At 49.2% G+C, this 26054-nt stretch overlaps 1 protein-coding gene across 5 annotated transcripts in view; it reads left to right on the forward strand.

Annotated features, from left to right (window-relative positions):
* Positions 1 to 19757, forward strand: part of TBX5 (T-box 5) — a 44446-nt gene extending 24689 nt beyond the window's left edge. For 3 of the 5 annotated variants that reach the window (XM_023761999.1, XM_014463886.2, XM_023762000.1), the window contains exons 8-9: positions 8380 to 8606; positions 17622 to 19757. In XM_023761999.1, the coding sequence (XP_023617767.1) occupies positions 8380 to 8606; positions 17622 to 18199 (805 nt within the window). In that variant the 3' untranslated portion in view covers positions 18200 to 19757. The remainder of the gene's footprint in view (positions 1 to 8379; positions 8607 to 17621) is intronic. The other 2 variants (XM_006098254.2, XM_023762001.1) reach the window with 1 other exon arrangement.
* The last annotated feature ends 6297 nt before the right edge of the window (positions 19758 to 26054 follow it).

The raw sequence follows: 26054 nt of genomic DNA on the forward strand, positions 1-26054 counted from the left end.
GCACTCGAAGGTGCGCTCAGACAAGTTCTGAATTGCTGAGGAGCCCACGATGCCGGAACCAGTGGGGTGGGGGTGGGGGGGTGGGGGCGGACAGACAGACACCTTTATGAGAGATGGGCCCTAGGCCTTGTAGGGAGAAGGGGATTGGAATCCGTTGGGGAGAAGGGTTGTCTGGTTCGAGCAGAGGAGAAGTGGGCCGGGGTCAAGAAGCCTTGGGGTGTGGAGTCGGGGTCAGAGTCTAAGGTCTCTGAAAGCCACCTGAGAGGCGCTGTGACAGGGTGACACTGGGGTTCCAGAGGCAGAAGGGACCACAGGAGACAGCATTGCCCCTGCCTTCCAAGCCCTCTTTCAGGAGGGAAAATGAGGCTGGAGACTCATTCACTTATTCAGTGTTTGAGCTATTGCTTTGTTACTCAGCTAACACGCATTATTAAGTGCCTACTGTATGCCAGGCACTGGGCTGCAAAGGGGAATCAGCACGCAGGGGAACAGGCCCACAGCTGGAGAAGCAGGCTTTGGAGTTGGGTCCCGACTACCACATGGAGCAGCTCCAGGCTCCCCGACTCCCCTGGGCCTCTATGTCCTCATCTGTAAAACGGGGATAATGATGGAGCCGCCGCAGGGCTGCTGCATGGCTGACAGGCGGTAACGCGTGTGTCCTGATTGCCATCCCTCCTCTAGACAGAAGGAGGGTCAGAGAGTGCCCACGTGCTGTAACATGGCCCTGGCAGGCCCGGAACAAAGGTTAGGCGTGAGGGAGGGCCGGTCCTGTGGAGCCAGAGGCCGGCTGGCTTGCCCAGGTCACATGGCTGGTCAGTGCAGAGGCCTGGCTTCCTTAGGTGGAGCCGATCCCCCTTCCGCCCCTCGTCCGCTCAGAACAAACCCAGAAGGGGAAAAAGCCGCAGGTGCTTCTCGCTTTGCCTCGCACTGAGCCTGCCTGGCCCTTCTGCCACACGCCTTCTTTGTGGAGCATTTTCGGGGGCCTAGCAGATTGTGGCCGTGCCACACTTGGCAGCGGTGGTGTCTTCAGAGCTCCTCACGGAAGGGCTGGGGTTGCCTGTACGTCCTCAGTCTTTTCCTGGGCAGCTGATGCGCTGGGGAAGCGGCCTACAGAGTGGGGGGACCCTGAGGCTCCACTGTGGCTGGAGTTTGAGCCCCCCAACCAGAGAGCGGCTAGGAACGCTTGGAGCCCACGATGGCCCCGCTAGACCGGTCCAGGGCCATCTCTACACACCGGCACTGGAAATGGACCGTTCTCCCAGCCTCAGAGATGCTCATGCCCACCTCCTCCATCTTCTACCTCTGGGGTGCGGCTTAATCGGGGTCTCAACCCCCCTTTGAAAATGCAGTGAAAGCAAGGGACTCTGAAAAACCCACTAACAATTTCCTGGGCTTCATGGGGCCCTAGAAGGTGATGTCCTTCCGAGGGAGCCTTCCCGCCACCTCCAGCCCTTCCTTCCTGATCTTAGTTCATGTCCAGCTCCTCAGCTCGGACGGTTTTTCAAAGGGAAGACAGCGCTCCTGTAGCTCATGCTTGTGGTTAAAGGCAATCCCAACGCCCATAACGAGGCCTGGTTTCCAAGTCAAGGTTCTGGAGAGGCGCTGCTCTCACTGTTTCTGACGAGGCACATGGTTCCCAAGGACAGTGTGGATTGATCTAAAACTGGAGGGGGCTTGTGTTTGGGACGCCGAGCCAGCCTCTGCCGTGAAATTGAGGTTTGTCCCGAGGGGTCCTGTGGCGAGCCGGCACGGCCATGGCATACTCAGCCCCAGGGCGCCTTATGTGCCACGCCAGCTCAGCCTGGTCAGTGACCCTGAGAGGGGGCGGTGAAGGATTAAGATAGACAAGAGAATGAAAGCTGGGTCTGGGTGGGACACTGCTCCCAGATGGAGAGACAGCGCTGGCGCCCACAAGCCGTGTATTTTATAGCAGATGCCAGGAGGCAAAGTAAGGGCGTGATCAAGATGTTTACAGCATTCTCATGGGTTTCAATCCTACTCAACTACATGCACCTGAACTCTAGCAAGCCCACATCACTCAGGCACGTGGGGCTATGTGTTCAGACCATAGGTTCAAGGTTACAACTACAGCTGTTGGCTATAATTATGCTGGGAGGGCCCTGCCCTCCAAGCTGGGACTTGCACGTGGCCATGAGAGGACTGTGCCCTCTCCTCAGTCCAAGGCTTGAACCTGTCCAAACGCTGTAGCTGGCCCCCAGGGTCCCATGTTGGCTCATGGTTGTCCCGTTGAGGATATGGATGCTCAGAACAGTCCTCCTCTCCTTTCCCATTTATCTGCAACACTGTCTCCACCCTTCACCCCACCCCCTGCCCAAATGCACCTGCTCTTCCCAAACATACCTGCTCATCCACTCATCATCCATCCATCCGTCCATCCATTTATCCATCATCCATCCACCATCCATTCATCCATTAATTCATCTATCCATTCATCCATCCTATTATTTTTTGATGCATCTCAAACCAAGTTGCAGACCTGCGTACATTCCATCCTATAGACTTCGGCATGCATGTCATTAACTAGGGAGGATTCTATTGTTTACAATTTTTTACTTCAGGTAAAATTTGCACACAGTGGACTGCACAAACCTCACGCGCACCATTCACGTTCTGACAAGTGCACATACTTGTACCTGTAAAACCCAAGCCTCCCTCATCAGATAGAACATCCCTCAGGCCCCATCCCAGGGAATCCCGCCTCCCCATCCCCGCAGAGCAACCAGGGCTCTGGTTTCCTTTCATGGGGTAGGATTCAGTGTCACTTGCCTAAGGCTGCTTTCTCCTGGGCAGCTTTCCACACTCCTGATGTCTAGGTTGCACACAGAAGGACAAAGGTCAGAGTCTCTGGGGGTGGGCTCAGGAGTTGGTATTGAAAAAAGAATCCCAGGAGATTACAGTATGCAGTCAAGTCTGAAGCCCACTCCCCTAGAGAGATTTCCCCATCTCGGCCCCTCCCCACGCCAAGCCCTGAGCCCTGTTTCTCAATGACTCCATCCCAGGAATTAATGTTCCCGCGTTAGAAATGATTTCCTTAGAGACCATTCCCCTGTAGGTGTTCTCCCCACACCCCCCCCCCCGAGGACAGGCAGGCTTCTAGACCAGCACACGGAACAGCTGGCATTCCTACCGGGGCTGTTGCTTTGGGGTAACTTTGCAAGGGTCCCATTTGCACTGAAGGCCACCAAGCGGTCCTTGACTGACCTCTGCATGACCAGGGGGCCCCACGTGATTCCCATCAGAACAGAGGAGGCCTCGGCACAGTCCTGTTGAGTCCAGGAAGCTGTCTAGTTGAGCTCAGCTAGACTTGGCCTCTCCGGCCTCCCGGTTCCCAGAAGGACAAGGCTTAGCCTTTGACCACGTCTCTTCACCTTCCCACCAACCCACTAAAGCAAAGACATGCTTCAATTCGTTAAAAGGAGACTGAATTAAAATACAGCAGGGCCTTGACTTACGAGTGTCCCGACTAACGAGTTTTTCGAGATACGAGCTGTCTCTCGGCCGATTTTTTGCTTTGAGTTGTGAGCCAAAATTCGGGTTACGAGCCAGCTTCAGATACCCCACCGCTAGTTGGCGCAGTGAACGTCACAGCCAGCTTTTGCTTCGGGGACTCGCAACTGTGACATGGGACACGGGTCTTGTTGCCCCATCTGCAAATGGAGAAACTGAGGCGAAGGGAGATGTCATGATTGTTCCACACAGCTGGTTCAGGACTTGCCCTGTGACTCCAGAGCCACCCCTGTAGTGTCGCTCACAACCTTTTCTTGTGTGAATTACAGACCCTTCTAAGAGGCTGATGCCAGGATGGACCACTCCCTAGGACACAGACAAGCCCTAAATATCTGATAAATGGGGGAGGGGGCTGGTCATAGACCATTCGAAGCCCTTGCAAGATAAGAACTGCTTCAAAATACAGTCATGTGTGATTTATAAGGTGGTGGTTATTGAGCAGTGTGTCCCAAATGTATGCCAAGCCTTTCTTTATTTTTCTTCCTTGGCTAAGGATATGTTTTGTTTTGTTTTATTTTAGAGAGAGGAAGGAAAAGAGAGGGGGGAGAGAGAGAGAGAGAGAGAGAGAGAGAGAGAGAGAGAGAGAGAGAGAGAGGAGAGAAACATTGATGTGAGAGAGAAACATTGATCCATTGCCTCTGGTACGCACCCCAACTGGGGACTGAATCCCAAACCCAGTGTGGTGTGAACCAAGTAATAGAACAAATGTAGATGGGAAGGAGAGGGTGATTATTGCACTGAGCAAAGTCCCACCTGGGTGAAGCACCCCGTTCCTCGCATGTCCACACATGACATCAGAATAACTTCCCCAAGCACAGTAGAGTAGAGAGTTAATCATCGCAACAGCTGTGGCGGGCTTGTGGGCCCTTCGTGAGTTTTAATCGCAGACCCAGTGCTGGCCCGAGGAATCCGCCCCCCCGCCCCGCCACCCCAGAACAGGAATGCCACAGTCCCTGGCCTTGCCCGCTGCCCTGCTTGTTTGAGAAAGGCTGCCAGACACTGAGTAAGCAGCGCAGGGCACAACAACAACACCAGCTCCGCGCTCGCCAGCAGCGGCCACCTGCTCCAGTGAAAGGGCCAATTCAGACGCTGCGGTGGAAAAAGGTTCTCAGGGGCGTTCGTTAGCTGGCGGCACGCTGTGGGTGCAGTTTGGCCCTGGATCTCAATATTCCCTTGTAACGTTTTACAACCCAGACCTGGCAACAATGGCGTCATTCATTGCACTCACTCACGTGGAACAGAATGTGAGGGCCCGGGAGAGGCTGGTCTGCGGGCTCCGACACCCAGAGTGGAACGAGGTGCTCAGGACTCGGCGGGTGTCCTGGGAGCCCAGATTCCGCAGAGCGAGCTGGCAGGATGTAGGCACAGCTGTTGATACAGCGAGAGCGGTGGGATTTGACGGTAAAATAAGTTCCTCAAACAGTAGGATCAGCAGATTGGCCGGCAGAACTTGATATTGCCCGGGGGTAGCCAATACCCAACTCTCTTATCACCAGGAAGCTTTTTTCACAGGACGTTGTGTTGCCCACGCAGTCGATGTGAAGGCAGCAATTTCCTATTGCCAAGTGTACGTTGGCAAGATCTTTAGAATAGCTGACCCGGGCTGGAGCGCAGCTTTACCTCTTCTTAGCTGTGTGATCTGGGGCAAGTTGCTTAACATCTCTGCAGCTTAATTTCTTTACCTCTAAAGCAAGCATGTCAAACTCAAAGGCTAACACAGACAAAATACACAAGGTTTAAGTTGATGTGGGCCGCGAAAAAGCAAAAGCTTCAATTTTCATAGAAACATAGGTTTATTTCGATAGAGACATGCTGAATACAAAGGGCTGAAATAAATGAGTACTCGTTAACATAAAATAGAACATTTTGATAAAAATTAATTTTTTCTTGAACATTAACTTACCAGACATTGAATAACTGCACAAATGAATAAGCATAATGCAGATAAACCTATTTTTCTTGTTCTCCGGAAGTGAAATATTTCCTATTGTGCACACCAAACAAGTCAGTCCAAGACTAATGACGTGGCCATCAGCTGCTAAAATATTCGCTGCTAGTAACAGTGGAGAGAAGTGGTGCGCCTGCACGTAAGGCGTGTAAGGGAAATGAATGCAACACGATTATATAATCAGTCATTAGTGAACGCTGTAGTTCGTTATTAATAATTATGTATAACAGGATATTGTAAAAATTAAGTTACAAAATTATTAAAATGTTTCTTACATACTGTTATATTGGCTGGGCCACAAAAATATTTGTTGTGGGCCACATGTGGCCCACGTGTCACGAGTTTGACATGCTTTCTCTAAAGTAAATCTAATCATACTGATGAAATGGAGTTCTTGCCATGATCAAATGAGGGAAAGTATGTAAGTCAACCAGTACAGTGGCTGGGACATTAGAAGACACAGAACAACATGGATGAGGAGGAGGAAGATGAGGAGGAGGATGGTGACAATGATGATGATGGTGGTAGTGGTGATGATGGTGATGGTGATGATGGTGGTGATGGTGGTAGTGGTGATGATGGTGATGGTGATGGTGGTAGTGGTGATGATGGTGATGGTGATGGTGGTGATGATAATGGTGATGGTGATGATGATGGTATGGCGATGAAACACCAGCCCTCTGTTGCTGCCCTCCTTTCCAGAAACACAAGGCTTTTCAACTTTCACTTTAATCCTCTGTGCCCTGGGTTCTTCAATAATGCTCTCAAGCTGTGGAGGAATGTAATTTCTCTCTTCATCACAAGCACTTTAGAGATTTTCACTGCATTGCTACTCATCATGTTCCTTTGATTGGTCCATTGAGGAGCCCAGTGGAAATTGCCCGCATGCTGTTGGTGGTAGCATTTTGTCCCTTCGCCTCTATCGGCTCATGACGATGGAGACGTCACTTACCTTGCCGTGCCTCTGTTTTGACACCTGTCAGATGGGCTTGCAGCCCTTGTATTTCAGGCACCGAGATGTGAGTGATGGATGGTGGGGATGACGTTTCAAGCTCCTTGGCGAGAAGGAAGCTGTGAGGGACAAGAGGTTATTGGGGTGAAATGGCTTCCCATTTCTGTGCATGTTAGTAATCAAAGGCAGGATTTGCCCTTCCCAGACAGTAATTTTGCAATTTGGCAATGCCAGAATGTAGAATTCCTCAGAGCCCATTGATGCCTTCTCTTGTAAACTCCTTCAGCCAACAATTTTGGGAGTTATTTTCTTTAAGAAAAAGCCATCTCCATTAAGAATATACAACTAAGAGAGATTCCCCTCCTCTTGGGGAGCTCCGTCAGCCCAGCCCTTCTACTAAGCAGACCCAAACGGTATTGCCAGCAAGATCTGACAGCTTTTATGTTTTATTATTATTACAATTCTTCGTCTTCATTTTCCATGACGTAGCTGGAGCCGCAAAGCGAGAACTATAAAGCTAATTTCATTCCTTTCAGCCTGCGGGCCCCAGGGAGAGATTCTGAGTGGTGTGGCTGCGCAGGATGGCTCCAGCTTTGGTTTTGAGATGGCACATGCCACGGGAAAACTGGGCGAGGAGACCCCTGGGTGTCCTGAGGGTGTCTGGAGCCTCATGGAAACTTGGCAGACACTTTATGTCCCTGCCTGGCCACTCTGACGTGCTTTCACATGACAAACAAAGGCAGGGGCCCAGAGTGGGGCTGTTACACCCCTGGGGGTGGGAGTGGTGAACTCCACACCCCTGCCCCCCTAAAAGCACATTGTGTTTTAAATATTGACAGGAGTAATTAGGAGATTGTCTAGAAATCATTAAGGGGACTGTTGGATTAGGTGTCGGGTGCTCTCTTTATAACTCTGTGAACATGGGCAAGTTGCTTACTCTCTCCGGGCCTCAGTTTCCTAATCTGTAAAATGGGGACAAGAACAGCACCCACTCCTACAGTCATGGAGAGGATAAAATGGGTTAATGAAGCATCCTTCAAAAATGTGTTAGGTGTAGTGTTTTCTTCCGTGGGATGATTTCAGCTGTACTCTTCAATTTCAATAGGAAAGGATTTATTTTAACAGCATTACAGGAAACATAATTAGCATTGCAAGCCCATAATTTCATGGATATTGCTCAGAGTGAGGCTAAACTTATTTGGATACAAACTTAATTTTAAAAAATGCACTCAGTTAAAGAAGAGTTGGTTCGGGGTCATGATAAAAAGCACGAGGACGTTTGGGGTTTACTAATACATATTTCTTCTGGGGAAGGGATTCTGAACCTGTGTGTCCCTGCCATGGTGAACACTGTGGATTACTCCTCAGAATAATATGATTAAATGCATACAATAAAATGCATATATTGCCAAGGAAACCAATTCTATTAACAATGATGGTTGTCATTTGTTGAGCACTCATATGTGCCCATTATTATTCAGTTTCTCACTGTATTAAGCCATTTCTTCTCTCCACACCCCTCTGAACTGGGGATCTGTATTATATCCATTGGAAAATGAAGGCATGGAGAAGTGAAATATTAAGTCAGTGGTGATAAGTACTGCAGCTCAAAAGGAAATTCTAAGGCACAAAGCAGCAAGCTATTCAGATTAGGGTAATTTAGGGTCATCCCTGACTATCCTAGTGATCAGCCACCATTCCTGACCCATTTACCTCTCTGTATTCATAAACCTACTTGCCTACTGTATAAGGCATGAAAAGTTAGTGCCCAAATATGTATATCCAAGACACATGATGTACTTGAGTATAATTGGATCACTTTGCTCATCAAAGACCCCTTTGTTTCTTATTCTGTGATTTTTCTGGTGGATTCGATGGCTTGTGGTTCAGCCAGTGGGGGGATCTGTACCAGAGCAGTGATCAATGTTATTTCCCATCTTCTCTCTTTCAGTAAAGAATATCCCGTGGTTCCCAGGAGCACAGTGAGACAGAAAGTGGCCTCCAACCACAGCCCTTTCAGCAGTGAGCCTCGAGCTCTCTCCACCTCATCCAACTTGGGGTCCCAGTACCAGTGCGAGAATGGTGTGTCAGGACCCTCCCAGGACCTTCTGCCCCCACCCAATCCGTACCCACTGCCCCAGGAGCACAGCCAGATTTACCATTGCACCAAGAGGAAAGGTAAGTGTGGCATCCCCTGCCCGGTGGGCCTTTCTCTACTTCTTCCCTTTCCTTGGGAAAAAAAAGTATACACAACTACATTTATTTCTTTAGGAAATGCAAACAATACAAACATACATAGAGATTGTAAGAAATTAAAACCATACCAGCTAAACATTTCCTCCCCCAGTTCTAGCCCCTTCCTCGGGGAACACGAATTCAAAAGGTCCAGACCTATTTTACTCATTTACAGACACGCACACACAGAACTAAAAACAGTTTTGTGCTTACGTTTAGCAGTTGATATCAAGCTGTATTTCGCAAGTTGCATTTTTTGAAACTTCAGAGTACGTTGTGGATGTCTGAAGCTGGAGCTGCCTCATTTTTTTTAAGTGATGAAGAGGAAGTACTGCCTCAGAAGGAGGAAGTACTGCAGCTCAAAAGGAAATCCTAAGGCACAGAGCAGCAAGCTATTCAGATTAGGGTGATTTAAGATCAGGGTTTCGAACCTGCAACTGAGGTACATGCCCTTAACTGGGAATCTGGCCACTCCCACGAGTGGACAGGCAGGCTGCTGCCAGCATTCCCGGTGCATCACACGCCACGCTGCTGGGATGGTCCTGATTGGATGTGCCTCGTTAGTGCATGCGCCAGGCTTTCTCCCAGGGGGATTCTGAGCTCTCCTTTCCTCTCCAGATCAAAATCAGCACAAAAGGAAAAAAGAAAAAGGCACAACTGATTTTTCTTCCTCTTTGCATCCCTTTTTCCAATCTACTGATGTCTGAGACATCATAGTTTCCTTTGCCAAATAAGAAATGGATGACTTTTCCTCAGCCACTTGAGTCCAAAGGGACTAGATTAAGGCAGGGAATTTTTGGTGGCCCATTTTTTGGAGCCAGAACCGAAGCAGGTGCCATGGCGGTGTGGTTGAGCTCAGCATACTGGAACCATCGCTTGGTGTGAACTGTAGACGGTGAGGACAGGGCAGGCAATGGGGCCACGGAAACGCAGGCTCGAGTCTCACCTCTCCCACCAGCTTCCTGTGTGGCCCCAGGCAGGTGTCCCAGTTTCCTGCTTCGTAAATGGCGCTGTTTCCTGCAGCACCTGACCCTGTGAGCACCCAGGAAGTGGTGGCTGTGATCGCGTAAGTGGCAGGTCTCCCTCCAGAAAGCGTGTGCTGGGGGGAACGAGAGAAGGCCGCTCACCGGCGGAGGCTTGAGAAAACAGACACAGGGACGGGGCCATCTAGCCTCGTGCTTATGCCCGGGGTCTGCAGAATCAGACAACTGGGGAGGAATCTTACCTTTGCCAGGTGCAAATTTTCGTGATTAGGAGCCTGTTACTTAATTCCTCTAGGCCTCATTTATTTATTTAATCCTCACCCGAGGATATTTTTCTCATTGATTTTTAGAGAGAGTGAAAGGGAGGTGGCGGGGGAGAGAGAGAGAGAAACATCGACTGATTGCCTCCCGCACCCGCCTGGGCCAGGGCCAGGGTTTGAACCTGCAACTGAGGTACATGCCCTTAACTGGGAATCGAACCCATGACCCTTCAGTCCACAGGCCGACGCTCCAACCACTGAGCCAAACTGGCCAGGGCTCCTCTATGCCTCCTTTAAAAAAAGATCTGACCATAAGGGCTTATGACTGGACCTGTCTCGTAGGCTTGGTGTGACGATGTCGTGCTATTAAGCTGGTGTTAGCGCAGGGTTGACTCAATAGCACAGGGTTGAGTCACTGTTTCGCTCGGGCAGGCCCAGACCCTAGCCTTAGCCTCAGCAGCCAGCACGATGCCTTTGGAGGTCCAGTGCCCAGTGTTTGGCCCTTTAAAAAACACACAACTCAGTAATTAGAACCAATGGAAACGATCCTTTGGTGGCTTTCTCTCTGGAGCCGGGGTTACATGAGGAAACTGATGGGGTTGGCGATGTGACATTTACTCATCTTGCACTTTGAAGGAGGGAAGAGCTGTGTTTGGTCCAAGCCCAGGCTGGGGAGCTGACCTGGGTGAGGCCGAGGGCTCCGGATTTACCTGAAGCCCATCCAAGCTCCTTGGATCTCAAAGGCCTGAACAGTATCACCCCACCAGGCCCCTGGCCCGACTCCCACAGGTCCGCTGCCGGATGGGCTGCAGACCAGATGCCTGCAAACATGTCTGCGTCTTCAGGCAAGAGCAGGGTGAGGAGTGTCTCATGGAGCAGGTCCCTGCCCGGGCACCTATTTCCTGTTATACCTAAGGTGCCCTGCCTAGGTTCCAGACCGCAACCTTTTCAGCAACACTAGTAAGTAGGTGCTTCCATGAACCAATGTTACAGGTGGGGAAACCGAGGCTCAGAAAGGTAAAATCACAGGCTGGCGGTTCTCGAAGGTGGAATTTGAACCCACGCCAGGTCTGCAGACTCTGCCTGGGCCCCAACCACTGCGCTATAGTGTTACCTTCTCTTATCAGCTACAACCTCAAAATGGCATCCTCCGCTGCAGATTTGCTCGCGGGACTGGGTCAAGCGCGCTGATTAAGAGCTCAGCAGGTTTGAATTAGGGAGCTCTGCCTATTAAATTAAGGCCAGACGAAAGAAGAGGAGGAAGAAGTTGAAAAGAATCAAGGCGCTTTTTTCAGTCCAGTATTTATAGCAGCGTCCTTATAAGTGCATTCCTGGCCGGTGACCCGCTTTCGATCACGGGAGCCGTGGACTTTCACGGGGGATTTGGCGGGATCCCCGCGTGAACACATGGTCAACTTCAGATGGAGGCTGGCGTTGGTGGCTGGTCCATTGCAAGACAGCGCCATAGCTGACGCTTTCCCGCTGTGTGGCCCTGGGCACGATGCTTTGACTTCCTGAGCCTCAACTACCTTTTCTGCAAAATGGGGATAATAACAGTTCCCACCCTGTGGGCTTGTTAGGGGACGGAATGAGATCATCCACATAAAGCACCCAAAACAGGACCTGACCTAGTAAGTGCTCAATGAGCGTGAGCCGCCACCGTCCCGCCCTGATGCAGCTCATCGTCCCGGCAGATCAGACACTGTGGTGACATCATTACACGATTGTTTGGGGGAAATGGCGATCGATGCCGTAAAGGAGATACACAAAGTGCTTATGAACATGAAGGGGTATCAGCCTAGGGGGTCGGGGGAGAATTTTAGCTCTGAGTCATTGGATAGGAGAAGAGGGTGTTACTGAGTGTCAGGCACAAAGATGGGCCCACCCCCCTCGGGGAGTGACTGACAGGCTGGAACTCGGTGAGGGGAGGGCAGGGGCCAGTACGGAGCCAGCCCTTGTGAGCCATTTGAAGGACTTTAGCTTTTATCTGAACACCAACGGGCAGCCATTGGAGGGGTTTAAACTGAGCGTGACAGGACTCGGTTCGTTTGGGGTGTCACTCGGCTGTGAAAGGCAGGGCTAGAATTAGTACCAGAGCTCGGTTGAGAGGCGGTCAGGGGCTCGGGAGTGAGCTGATGGTGGCTCAGACCAGGATGCGGGGAGAAGGGCAGGAGATGTGGGTGGAACCAGGATGCAGTGACGGGCTGGCGATAAGGAGGTGAAGAATTACCCTGTTCACGGATGCAGAAACTGAGGCTCAGAGAGGTTGAGTAACCTGCCCAGCGTCACCCAGCTGGCAAGTGGCCCCGCCCCCAATCCATCCACACTGCGATCTATGCACTGGGGGTGCATGGGACACACCCTGCAGGGCTCCCTTCACCTTTCCAGAAACCTCTGCCCTTCTCACCTCCCTCTGCCCCCAAAGGAAAGCTCCCAGGGACAGGCAACATTCCAGCCAAGCTCTGTCTGTCCTCCTGCCTCAAGACGACAAAAAGCAATTCATCATCAGCCTCCATTGTGAAGTGATAAGGAATCAGTGGAGGTTTCCTTCCAGTTTGGGATTCCCGTTAAGTGATAACTCCATGGGTGGCTTTCCCCTGGCCCCTGCCTGCCCCACTCACTATCTGACTTCCCCTCATTGTCTGTCTCCCTTCCAACGAGCCCAGGAGGCCGGTGCAATGAAATGTCAAAGGGCCGGGCAGGCCAGAGGGCTCCTTGTGTTTGGGCCCAGCTGTCTCCAAACTATCTATCCCGATGGATGGAGCCGGGAAGGTCTTTTATCAACGCCACTCAACCACAGCCAGGACCCCGGGGCCTGGGAGAGCACTTGTCCGCCTTCCTCCCCCTCCTACCCTGATAGCCCCCCACCCCACTAGAAACCCAAGGCAACGCAAATACAGATTTCAGGCCAGCCGCTTACTGCACTGGATATTCAAAGGGAAGCCAGAGGAGCAAGGGCAGGGGCATTGCATATAGTAAGTGATTTCGCAGGATGCGTTTTCTCAGTGTGATGTGCCTTTAAGAGCGATTTCACGTGGCTTTCTTTACTGGATCCTCCCTTTGCTCCTCGAGCCAGAGGACACGTCCTTCTTGCCGATTCTGCAGGGCAAGCAGAGGACTAGGAGGTGGGCTAGACCGCTGAGGTGAGTGGCGGCGAGGGCAGACCTGGGCTGCATCATCAGGCTTATACTGACTGGGCACTGGGCACTGGGCACGGTGCTCGGGAGAAGGGCGGGATGGCAAAGCCCCACCCCCATGAAACTCGTGTTCCATTGGGCGAGGCAGGTCAGCAAGTAAACCAGTGGCTTCACATAAGGGCTGAGTGAGGTATGAGCTGGAGTCTTTTGATTCCTAATCAAGGGTAGTCCCACAACAGCATTCCAGTCCTTTCTACTGTAAGCCAAGAGCTAAAATCCACCCATCCGTCCACCCACTCACCCATCACCCTCCCTCCCTCCCTCCCTTCCACCCATCCATCCATCTGAACAGGAGTTTCATGAAAGCTGAAAGGCTGGGCTGTCCAGCTGAAAGAGCACTGTTAGGTGAGTCAGGCCTGGATATAGCCCCACCTTAGAGTTGCTGAAGGTCACTCAGCCCGGCAGGGGCTGCTCACCACTCTACCTCTGGGGGCTCGGGCTGAACGAACTGTCGCCAAGGGAAATGACCCACGTGGGATGGTGGCAATATCGGCTCAATGGGATTAGTGATGTGAACGCAGCCCAATGTTTCCCAGCTCTGGGATCCACCCAAATTCCTTCAGGTATTGGATGACCTTCACCGAGCCGTCTGCCCAACTTTCTAAGTGGGGAAAGCCAGATAAGACTTAAACACTTCCTTTATGTGCAGGAAAGCTAGACAGACTGCTTATTAACAACTCCATTCCTGATGGAGTTTCTGCATTATTGTCATGGACAGTCAAGAACTGAGATCCAAATGGTCCCAGTGGTTCGTCCAAGGTCACATATCCAGCAAGAGCCAAAGACATAACTCTGTGCCCTAAAAATCCCTGTTCTGGATTCATCATTAAAGCCACTTTTTCCAGAATCAATAGCGTCCAGAGAAATGCAAGGGACCAGGTTTGCCCCGGCGCTGTGCCGTGAGCGGTGGGCAGGATCCGGAAGAGCTTTACTGCTCTCCGGCACTCAGCTGGGTGCAGGACCACTCTTCCCACACACCTTTCTGAAACCAAGCTGTGGACTCATCTCATCCGGGACTTGACCCGAGACTACAGCCCCTCATCCCTTGGCAGGGAGAGAGATCTTTTGCTGCTGATCATTTACGGTGGTTCCCAGTAAAAAGGCAGAAACCAAACCATAACCAAAAAAAAAAAAAAAAAAAACCCCAAAAAACGAAGATGACATCCAAAGCATTTATCACAACCTGAAGTTGGACGCTTGCTTCGGAATGTCTTTACAATGCGGTGAGGTTCGAGAGGAATTTGAGAATGCTCGGACCTGCTTTCATCAATGAGCCAGTATCGAGTCTTCTTCGGACTCTGCAGCGGATCATTGGAGTATTAAAGACTGGAATGTGTAATTTTATGATTTTCCAAAATGAGCTCCAGCCTTTTTCATATTATTCTTCCTTTTTTGACTTGTAACAAACCTGGAAGCGGATCAGAAACTTGGGAATGGTTAGTTTGCCTTTTTCCCCCCTCTTGCCAAGGGTACCCTGCAGCTGTACTTGCTATTATTAAAAAGGGGAACGCCCTGGTTAAATGGAAAACCCGAAGGTTCTGATTCCAGCAACAATGGAAACATCCAGAGTTATGGATCTGGGGGGGGGGGGGAGGAAGAATGGAGGGAAGAAATCTAGGGAGGAAGTGACCAGGACAAAAAAGTGGAGTGTGGCCATGTCTTTAAGGCGCCAAAGAACGCCCAGCTGAAAGGTGGACAGTGCGGTCACCCTCTTCTGCATGTCTTCAACATCTGGCTTGACGTAGACAGACACGTGGAAGGGTGGGTACCTTTTTCACTTTTGGGGGAACAAATCTTTGGTTGTCCTATGGGTCCCAGATGTGTCCCAGAAGGAGTCTCGCTGAACATAAATTTGCTGGCTGCTCGATGGGTACAGCCCTAGCTATGTTTGGTTTGGGAGATTTTTGACTTACCTCTGGGTGTCACTGGGAGAATGACGCACATGGAGGTGTTGGGTGGAACCCAGGCTCCCCTACCCTGGCCGGAGAGCTGTTTTGTAATGCAGACCAAGGTCAAAGGATTTACGGTGGGAGGAGTGACTGACTTAGAGCTTCCTATCTGAGGACCACCTCCTGATCACAGGTCAGCATCCATCCTCACTGCTCAGGGGAGAATGGACAGGGGCCAAGGACGTGTACCAAGAGTAGGGCTATGACTACCTGTTGACCACTCTGTCTCCAGCAGCTGGCACAGGACCGGGCACTTGGTAGGGTCCCATGAACACCTGTTGACCGACTAGGTGAGTAGCGTTGGATATTGGAAATCTAGAGAGCCAGAAGCAAGTGTGGTAGACAGAGTCATCCAGCCCTGGCTTTGACTCCAGCCTCTGTCCTTCCCAGCTGCATGACCTTGGGTGGGTCACTTCCCCAAGCAGGAGCCACATGGAGGAATTACTATGAGATTAGAGTAAGGTCACTTAGTAAGTGCTCAATCAGTAAAAGCTATTCCCTCCCATCATTGAATCTGCGTCCTGCCCTCACGTCATCCACCATCACAGTGAGTGGCAGGGTGTCCCAGTGTTTCATTTTTCTTCACCAACCCCCTTAAAGACAGGAAAAAGAAAAAAAATATATATATATTAAATTGATTTTTTACAGAGAGGAAAGGTGAGGGATAGTTAGAAACATCGATGGGAGAGAAACATCGATCAGCTGCCTCCTGCACACCCCCCACTGGGGATGTGCCCGAAACCAAGGTACATGCCCTTGTCTGGAATCGAACCTGGGACCCTTCAGTCCGCAGGCCGCTCTAGCCTCTGAGCCAAACCAGTTAGGGCAGTGGTTCTCAACCTGAGGGTCGCGACCCCTTTGGGGGTCGACCGACCCTTTCACAGGGGTCGCCTAAGACCATCGGAAAACACATATATAATTACATATTGTTTTGTGGTTAATCACTATGCTTTAATTATGTTCAATTTGTAACAATGAAAATACATCCTGCATATCAGATATTTACATTATGATTCATAACAGTAGCAAAATTACAGTTATGAAGTAGCAACGAAAATAATTTTATGGTTGGGGGTCACCACAACATGAGGAACTGTATTAAAGGGTTGCAGCATTAGGAAGGTTGAGAACCACTGGGTTAGGGCAAGACAGAAATATTTCTTAACATTTATTGATTAGAAAGCAATTGGAAGACAAAGAAAGACAATCTCCAGTTTGAGGGTAGAATTCCAGCTAAAGGATGAATCTGGGTTGAGGTTTACACTTGGGGAGAAATCCCCCAGTTCCTCTTCCCCTGAAGGGAGCACCTGGAGGTGTGTTGTTATAGATCGGGTCTGCCACGGGATTGACTGGTGCCCTTGAAGATGTCTCATCTCATTTAATTCTCCGCCATCCAGTGGAGTAAGTATTCCTAACTCTGACTCAGAGATGGTGAAAATTAGTCTCTGAAATGCTGGTGTGGCACAGATATGAAGTAGAAGAGCCAGATTCAAACCCAGACACATCTAGACTTCTTAGCTTGGAGTCTGGATTTAGGGAGTTGTTGAGGCCCTGGAAGTTGTGTGTGTACTCCATTCTCCAAGCTTTGTGTTTGTGTATTTTTCTAGGAGAGAGCTCAGCACTTTTGTTAGTTTCCAGAGGGGTCTGTGACCTTGAAGTGGTCAGAACTATCCCCCTTCCCCCACTAGGGAACACTAGTGAACAAAGTGGCTTGATTAGCAGCAAAACAGTCACACATTAATTTGTACCGACTCAGCAGATATTAACTAGGCACTTGCTTGCATAAGGCTTCAGGAAAGGATTTGGAAATTAATTCATTTGAGCTCCCATCCATTTGTCCACTTGCCCATCCACCCTTCCATTCATTGCACAAATGTTTATTGCGTGTCTTCTCCGTACTGCATGGTATTAGCAGAGATTTCGAAGGTAGATTACTTGGATTCTGATTCTAGTTCCCCTGCTTCTCAGCCATATGAGCCCTTGGCAAGTTTATCAACCTCTTGGTGTCTCCTTTCTCTCCTCTGGAGAATGGGGATATAATAGGACCCATCTCGTAGGGCTGTCGTGAAGATTAAATGCGTTATCTCATGGAGGGTACCTAAAACACTCCACGTGCTGTTTCTACTGTGAGTGTTGACTTTATTATTATTTTTGTTACTAGGTGTGAACTGGTGCTGGAAATGCCCTGCCTTCGTGGAATTTACAAGCCAGGGAGGGAAGATAATAAATAACAATAATTCTTATTTATTGAGTGTGTCCTTGTACCAAGTTCTGGACTAATACACATTCTCCCATTTCATTCTCAACAATTCCCTGTGTAGAAAAATGCCATTATTAACCTTTATGCTTTGCAGATGAAGAAACTGAGTTCAGAAAGGTCAGACTTTGCTTAGAACACCACAGCCCAAGGTCCTCCCCATGACAGTCCACCCCTTCGTATCAGAATGGAGGCCTGGGCTTACAGTCTTAAGAGACTTGATTCTTCAGGCCTTCAGCCAAATGGCTGTTTCTGCCTTTAGTTGTGGGGTGGCTGGTCCTGGCCTCATGGGTCTCTCTCCTCCTGTCTTAGCAGATGAAGAATGCTCCACCGCAGACCATCCCTACAAGAAGCCCTACATGGAGACATCGCCCAGCGAAGAAGACCCATTCTATCGCCCCAGCTACCCCCAGCAGCAGGGCCTGAGTGCCTCCTACAGGACAGAGTCAGCCCAGCGCCAGGCCTGCATGTATGCCAGCTCCGCGCCGCCCAGCGAGCCTGTGCCCAGCCTGGAGGACATCAGCTGCAACACGTGGCCCAGCATGCCTTCCTACAGCAGCTGCACGGTCACCACCGTGCAGCCCATGGACAGGCTACCCTACCAACACTTCTCGGCTCACTTCACCTCGGGGCCTCTGGTCCCCCGGCTGGCTGGCATCGCCAACCACGGCTCCCCCCAGCTCGGGGAGGGGATGTTCCAGCACCAGACCTCCGTGGCCCACCAGCCTGTGGTCAGGCAATGTGGGCCTCAGACTGGCCTGCAGTCCCCTGGCGGCCTGCAACCATCTGAGTTCCTCTACTCCCATGGCGTGCCAAGGACCCTGTCCCCACACCAGTACCACTCGGTGCATGGGGTTGGCATGGTGCCAGAGTGGAGCGAGAATAGCTAAAGCGAAGCCTGCTTCCTTAACAGACATTTGCTAGAGAGAGAGGAGAGAGAGAGAGAGAAAGAGAGAGAGAACAGGAGAGAGACAGTAGGCGAGAGAACCCCACAGACAAGGTATTTCATTTCACCCCACATTCACGCCTGCACTTGAGACCCCCAGACACTGATCTAATCAGTAGCCTGAAACCACAGTTCAAAAAATGTGACTTTGTCATTTCGTCTCAAAACTTAAAAAAAAAACAACAACAACAAAAGTGAGTCCCATTCCCACCACAACCACCACAATCATCCATGGGCCACATTCACACCACCTCCGGAGGGCCTCCCGGATTCCTTCTTTTGGTCTCCAGCAAGTCTTGCCTCATCGAGTGTGTTATCCTAATGCAGAGTTGGAGCTTTTCCTGTCTTGCTGTTAATGTTGACATTGTTATATAATAAATAATAATATATTTTTTTTCTTTCAATTTTTCTTAACGGGACCCAGTCCCTTATCTTGGGGGAGGTCTGAGGCAAGTTCAAAGTATGTACTTGTGGAGTTCCCTTCCTCTAAGCCACCCCTAAAACCAAAATTCGCCACCCTCCCCTTGACTGAGAAATGACCTACCTCTGCCGTGGGATGTTTTTGAAAAGGTCCCTTATGTCCCCAGTTTTTTCTGATTGTGTCCTGCCTTCCCCGTCACCATGGAGCCCAGTCTGCCTCCCTGGGGAGTCAGGATAACCTTGGGCTCCACCTGGCATCATATCTGACTCAGCGCTCCCGTCTTCCCAGCTCCGGGTCTTCCCAGCCATCTGTCGCTAAAACGTGGCCTATAGCTTCCCAGCCGGAAAGCTTGCTTTGAAAAACTTAAAGAGCCCTGGGTTACACGCGGGCAGAACTGTGATAAGCAAAGGGCAAGCTCCGTGCTGACAAGAGTGGTGAAAAAGCCAAAGTCAATATTCATCCTGCTACAAAACAAAGCCAGCCCCCAGCCTGCAAAGCTCCCGACGGTCCAACGGGATGCCAAAGCCAAAGCCACAACGTCTAAAGAAGAGGCAAACCGTGCTCATCCATCATTCTCTCCGAGGGAATCACACCCAATGCCGACACCAAACTGTGGTTATGGAAAGCAGAAAACAGTGTTAAAAAAAGTGTGTAAGTAAAACGTTATTGCAGGGTTCTTCAGATGTAATATTTTACTGGTACTATTTATTTATAAATAGGAGTTCTAATTAAGTAATAACATGAAATCCAGCATGGGAGCTGGTCAAGAGCTTTTAATTTTATTGATACTCAAAAACCAAGTTTGCGTTCTTTTTTTTTTCTCTTTCGAAAGTGCTTTGCTTTCTTGATTAAAAAAAATTCTTTTTTTTTTAACTGACCCTAATAAAAAGAACAGGGTAATATGCGAGGCTGAGTATGTCCAAGTCCGTGCGAGTGTGTGAGTATGTTTGTACGTGAGTGTCTTCAAGCGATTTTGTCCTTTTATGTTGCTAAGGGGGGGAGGGGGAGAATTAAGTACTCGTTTCGTATATTTGTGTGCCAATTAATGCCTAATAAATACCATGTGCTTAAAAAAGTACAAGGGACTTGAACACCCATTTTTTTTTCTGTTCTTTCTACTGACGGGATAGAAGGGAACGAGGTAGAGGAAGGAAGGAGTGGTCTTACAGTGGCTTTTTGGCCCCATCTGCTCTCTCTTGCTCGTTTCACGCTATTTAGAACCCTTTGCTTGAGTGTGATAGAGCCGAATATGTCTATCCACTGGCCTGCAGCCCTAGAGGGGAGGCATTTGGCTTCACTGAATGTGTGTCAGCATTGCAAAAGGAAAACCGCCAGGAATTCCAACTGACCAAGGAATGAACCGGGCATGCTATAGGTAACACCCAGCACCTGGTCTTCTGAAGGGTCTCTTTCTTTGAATTAATTTCCGGAATCAAGTATCTGGGAGGTCCCAAAGCACGCAACTTTATGGACCATCAATGGATATTTACTTAAAACCCACAAATTTAGGATTAGTGAGTTGGTCCTATGTAACACATATGGGGCAGAACAGAGCAGCGAATTGGTGAGTAAATTAGTTATGCAAATTTTTAAAAAAATCCCAATGATCAAGAATGTCACATCCCCTTAAAACAGGAATAACTGGCATGTTGATTACAAATTATTCATTGAATCAGATCCCCTGGGACTTTTCTGAGTGGAAGAATCCCCAAGAAGTGTGAATTTATTATAAAGAAATGACGGTTCGGCTTTTTTCCAAGTAAATGGAGAAACTAGGTCAATGGCCTTTGTGTCCCCACAGAGCACTAGAGTGTGGGACTCCAAGTGATGGGGCAGTAGGGTCACCAGAACTTCCAGAGATTCAGGTTATTAGTCTTCTTGAGCTCAGAGAGGTGAGGACACCCCAAGGTCACACAGCTGGCGTGTGGCACAGCTCAGCATGCAACCTATGCTCATTCAAGCCTTAGCTTCCTCATTCACTAAAAGGCAATATTCCACCAGCTTCAAAGGACTGTTGGGAGGGTTAAGGGACATAATATGTATGGAAATGTCCAGTTAAGTAACTTAACACAGTAGATGCTCAAGAAATGCTTGAAAGACTTGCATCAATGGAATGCAAGTTAAATATAGTTTTTATTCACTGGCTTAGCAAATGTATGTATTAAAAACAATGATACCGATTGCTAATGAGGAAGTAGGATATCTTGTAGACTGCTGGTTGGAATAAAAATAGATAAGCCTTTTGGGAGGAGAGTTTGGCAAAATATATGAAAAGCCTTAAAACTGTGCCAATCATTTAATTTGATAATTGCACGTTGGAGAATTGGTCCTATGGAAATAATCAGAACTGTCCACAGTATTTCTTTTCCGAGAAGTTCCTCAAGAATTTTTTAATCATAAAAACTGGAGACAGCTTTAGTATCTAATTAATATGGGGTTGGTTAAATAGATCAGTGTACGCCTGTACGGTGGCATGCCACATGGCCATTGAAAATCCATTTGTGAAGAGATTTAAGAAGATATTAAAGATACACTGTAAGTAAAGAAGCCAGTTACAAGTAGCTTCTCACTTATATTAAATGCACCTGCATTCTTCACTCTATGTGGGGGAGCACCCAGTTAGAATGTACAACCAATAATAACAGCAGCGGTGGGACTGTAAGTTTTTAAGTTTCTTTGTTTTATTGGGTAATCTCATTTTTTGTGTGATGATGAAGGTGAATTACCTTTGCGATTAGGAATAGAAGTAGTAAGACAAACTCTAGTTCATTTTTTGGTCATTGATCAAATGGGGTCTCTGAGGAAGGCGGACACCTGTTCTACTTTGAGGATGAAGGGATGGCCGTCATTAGAGGTGACAGCAGCCTGGTCAGTGACAGAGCTGGGTACCAGGACCGGTCAGCCGAGTACTGAGGATGGAATGTTCCACCTCAACCTCAGGAGACGCCTGATGCTGCTCTGTCTCCACTGGGGGTTTAGGTGATAGTCCTGGGGTGAACCATTATTCTCTTGTTAACCAACACACACACACACACACACACACACACACACACACACACACTGAGCCAGGCAATTGTAAGAATCTCATCTTTGCTCTCTAACTGGCCTGGTTTATACGATTCACTTTGCCATTTGCTGCTTCTGTGACCATGGGTAAGTCACTCAACTTCTTTAACCCTCCACTGAGTCATCAAAATGAGGGTAGTAGGAGCACTTGCCCCTGAGAGCCGCTCTATGAGGCTCCATGAGACGATGAGTATAAAGCACTCAGCCCATTGTCTGGTGAGAAGGAATGCTTGCTAGCTGTTAGTTAATAAAAGGGTGAATTAGTATTAATTATTATTGTTATTACTTTCATTATCATTATTTCTTCTCTTTTTCCTTCTCTCCCGCGTCGTGTGTGGTCTTGGTGGACCACAGCAGACACTGTGAATGCCCAGCCCTGTCTCCTGGGCCCATCCTCCAGGTCACTTACAGTGACTTCCCACTTCAGCTTTTGTGTCCCTCTGCCTGAAGTCCTTCTCTAGCCTCAGGGGTGTGCTTGGCCAGGGAATGAAACAGGAGGGACAGAGGTTGGTTTGTAAATACCCCTGTTTCCTGTTGCCTGGGTGGGACAAGTTTGAGTAGGTTTTACACAGATTCCTAGAGGGGCTCATGGAGTCTCACAGAGCAGCTCTCTGGGCAAGCAGTTATTACCCAGTTGCTCACAGAGGTGACTTGTCACTACCACACCCTTCACTGCCTGCTTCCCTTCCTCATCTCATTTCTTACCCGCTCACCCAAATAAAACGCTGCATCCAGACCCCTGTTTTAGGGTCTGCTTTAAGGAAAACCTAAACTAAGAGAGGAAAGCTGTTACTCCAAGAGCTCTTCCCCCTTAGACAAGAGGGTAGGAATGCTTGATATAAGAGAGGGTTATAGTCTCTCTTTATCTCTCTCTCTCTCTCCATATGTATCTATCTATCCATCCATCTATCTCTCCATCACCATCTCATCTCCATCTCCTTCTCCTTCTCATCTCTATCACCATCTCATCTCCATCACCATCTCCTTCTCATCTCTATCACCATCTCATCTCTATCACCATCTCCATCGCCTTCTCATCTCTATCTCCATCTCCATCTCCATCTCCATCTCCATCTCCATCTCCATCTCCATCTCCATCTCCATCTCCATCTCTTTGCTCTCCCCTCTGAGAGACAGAGTCCTGAGTGGAGAAATAAACTGCAGCTGCTAATACACATGAGTCTAGTCTTCAACTAAACTTTTTTTAGCTCCTTCCACCTAGATCGCCAAGATTGTCCCTTTATTATAATTAGCTCTCCAATCTTTCCTTCACCCCGTGAGTTCCCTTCCAAAGCTGCCACCCGCAGTTGTACAGGCGAGCGTGGCACAACCCTCAGAGCACATCATTTCCACGGAGGGTCTATCTGAACGGAGTTGGGGACGACCTGCCCAACCATCCCTGGCAGCCCTGCACCACTGCTACTTTCTTTTTTTAAAAATATATTTTATTGATATTTTACAGAGAGGAAGGGAGAGGGATAGAGAGCCAGAAACATCGATGAGAAACATCGATCAGCTGCCTCTTGCACACCCCCTACTGGGGATGTGCCTGCAAACAAGGTACATGCCCTTGACCGGAATCGAACCTGGAACCCTTGAGTCCGCAGGCTGACACTCTATCCACTGAGCCAAAGCTGTTAGGGCCACTGCTACTTTCAATACATTCTTTCCTTTAAGGTTGGACCACAGCTGATGAAAACCTCGATATGGAAATGACTTGAAGATCTTCTGCCTTCAGAGAAGTGAAGGTCTAAACCATGGGCAGGAGATCGTGGCAGTCTGGTTGAATCCTGCTGGGACACAATGCAGGTGTTCTTTAGGTTCAAGTTTGCCCCTAAACAAAGGTCCAGCCTTTCCCAACTCCGTCTGCTACCTACTTTCTTTTCTGGAGAAAAATACAGTTGAAGGGCAAGAAGCAGGAGAAGGAGGAGATGGAGGAGAAGAAAGAGAGAGAAAGAGCCAAGAACAGCTTTTGCATTGCTCTAGTTTCTGAAACATAAAAGCTATTCTTTTAGAGTAAATCCATTTTTCCCCGTGGCACTGAGGATAGAGAAATTCCTAGGAAAATAATTTGTCAAGTCTCGACTGATCAAAGATACATATGAAAGGACCCCACTTTTTTTTCTTCCCAAGGCAAAAACCAGCCCCCATCTAAGCTCAGAATGAATCGGCAATTCATTTACTGACTGTCAGATAGAGTAGCACAATCCCCATCACATCTTTAACCGGGACGGGGCCAGAAGGAAGCAATTCTGTGCCCACCGAGTGTACAAGCTGGGGGTATGTTAGTGATTAGAGGGATTCTGGCCTGGGGGAGGCACAGAGATATGACTCAGATTCGCAAATGCACCATAAATCTCTCTTTTATTCAAAATGTGTGTTTTATAGTCGTTTCCTGGCCAATTGCTGCCTTGAATAAATATATAACATATCTGGGCTTAGCTTTCAGGCCGGGAGCTGGGGTTTGTCTTGAGGGCCAAGTATTCTTGCTATTTCCAAGAGCAAATAATGCAAATCGCCTTCTCCCCAACTCACCAGCCACGTCCTACCTCGAACATAGAAACAGAGGTTGGTGCTAATTGGGCCACGAGAGAGAACGCCACGCCTGGCCGGCTGAGCTAATTTCTCATATTCTTCTAACAGGCTGCCCACCTCTAAGCCCAACACCCCTCCGCCCGGCACCCGCAGATGAAGTGGCTACCTCCGAGGGTCATCGACTGCATTTTGTTAGATCCACTAACTCAGACGTTTAGCCAAAAACCTTGGTTTGGAAGATAAAGGGTTTACAAAAAGAGGTTTTTTAAAGGAGATTTCCACTTGTTCTTGAAACACCAGTCCCCCTCATCCCCCCAATTCCATCCCATGCATCAAGGTGCCTCGTCCGGAGGTGGGAAGGACCAATGACTTTTTCCATTCTTTCCCTCTCCCTTGCCATCAATTTCAGTTGAACTTGGAGTTCGAGACCCAGAGGGCTTTTATAGCCCTGTTCATTGAAGGCTGATTAGCTAAGCATTTGACTTGTTATTCTGCATAGGCCCCAACCTTGACTTTGAGCTTTTTAAAAGTCAGTGCAAAAATGGAGAGCTTCTCAGTTGCAAGATCCCCCGCCCAGCCCTGTGAAGTGTGCAAGAAATATCTTAGCCCCATTTTACAGGTGAGCAAATAGAGGCTTAGAGGGGTTGTCACTCGCCCAAGGTCTCATTGCTGCAATAGATAAGCCCTCCCACTTTTTCCGTTCACGACACTGGGCACTAACCGTGTGCCCAACTACAGAGCCAAAACGGCAGCGTCTCTGCCTCAAATAGATCTCAGTCCCATGTGACAGTCACTGTCTTGTGTCTGGATTCCTGAGAGCTAGCGCAGGACCTGGCAGGAAGTGGGTGCTCGGAGACTTCCTGCCAAACTCCCGAATTCCTGGCAGGCTGGCTGATCTCAGCTGGAGAGAATGTTAACTTTGATACATACAGAGAGTCCATGGATACTCCTGGGCAGAGGAGATGTTTGGGGAGAGGAGAGGGCTACGTCTAGCCTTCAAGTCAGGATCTGGGTGTGGAGAGAGGCCCAAAGGACGAGAATGGAGGCGTGTGGGGTGATGCTACCTGCAGCCGAGCTGAGTCAGGCTGCCCTGAGTGGAACCCCACCTCTGACACGTCTCCGCTCTGCCAAATCTGGTCAATTTCTTCCACTCCCTGTGCTCTGGTTTCTCTCCCTGTAAAACGGTGCCAAGAGGGACACTTGTGCATTAAACTGGTGGAGGCATGAGGAAGGACCTGTGCACAGCACCGCGTGTGTGACAAGTACTCAGAACACGGCATTGAGTACAGATAGTGTCCATCTCCTGCCTCGTTCCAGAAAGAATCTTCGGCTGCAAAAATACGTGTAATCCACGGACAATTAACGCAATATGGCCAAAGGTGACGGGCACATACCAGTGAAGTCCACTTGGTCTGTGTGGCACACGGTTGGTCCCGGAGAGGCCACAGCAAGTTCTTGTCCTGTATTGTGTTCCAGGCCAGGATGCTTCTCCCATCAAGAGGGGGAGTCTGATTCCCACCCTTGATTACGGGCTGTCCCTGTGGCTTCCTCTGGCAAACAGAATGTGAGAGTGTGTGTGTGTGTGTGTGGGGGGGGGGAGGCTCCCAGCACCAAGGCTGAGCTATAAACAGGCCAGGTCCAGGGTTAGGCACAGCTGGTGACCTCCTCAGTCGGAAAACCTCTCAGGGTAAGGTCATCAAGGTGCTACCATATCCACCTAACTAACCTGGCCCTCACTGGGACACTCACCCTTTCATTTTTAAAATATATTTGTATT

Source organism: Myotis lucifugus, unplaced genomic scaffold (genome assembly GCF_000147115.1).
Source record: "Myotis lucifugus unplaced genomic scaffold, Myoluc2.0 scaffold_226, whole genome shotgun sequence".
In the NCBI taxonomy this organism is placed as follows: domain Eukaryota; kingdom Metazoa; phylum Chordata; class Mammalia; order Chiroptera; family Vespertilionidae; genus Myotis; species Myotis lucifugus.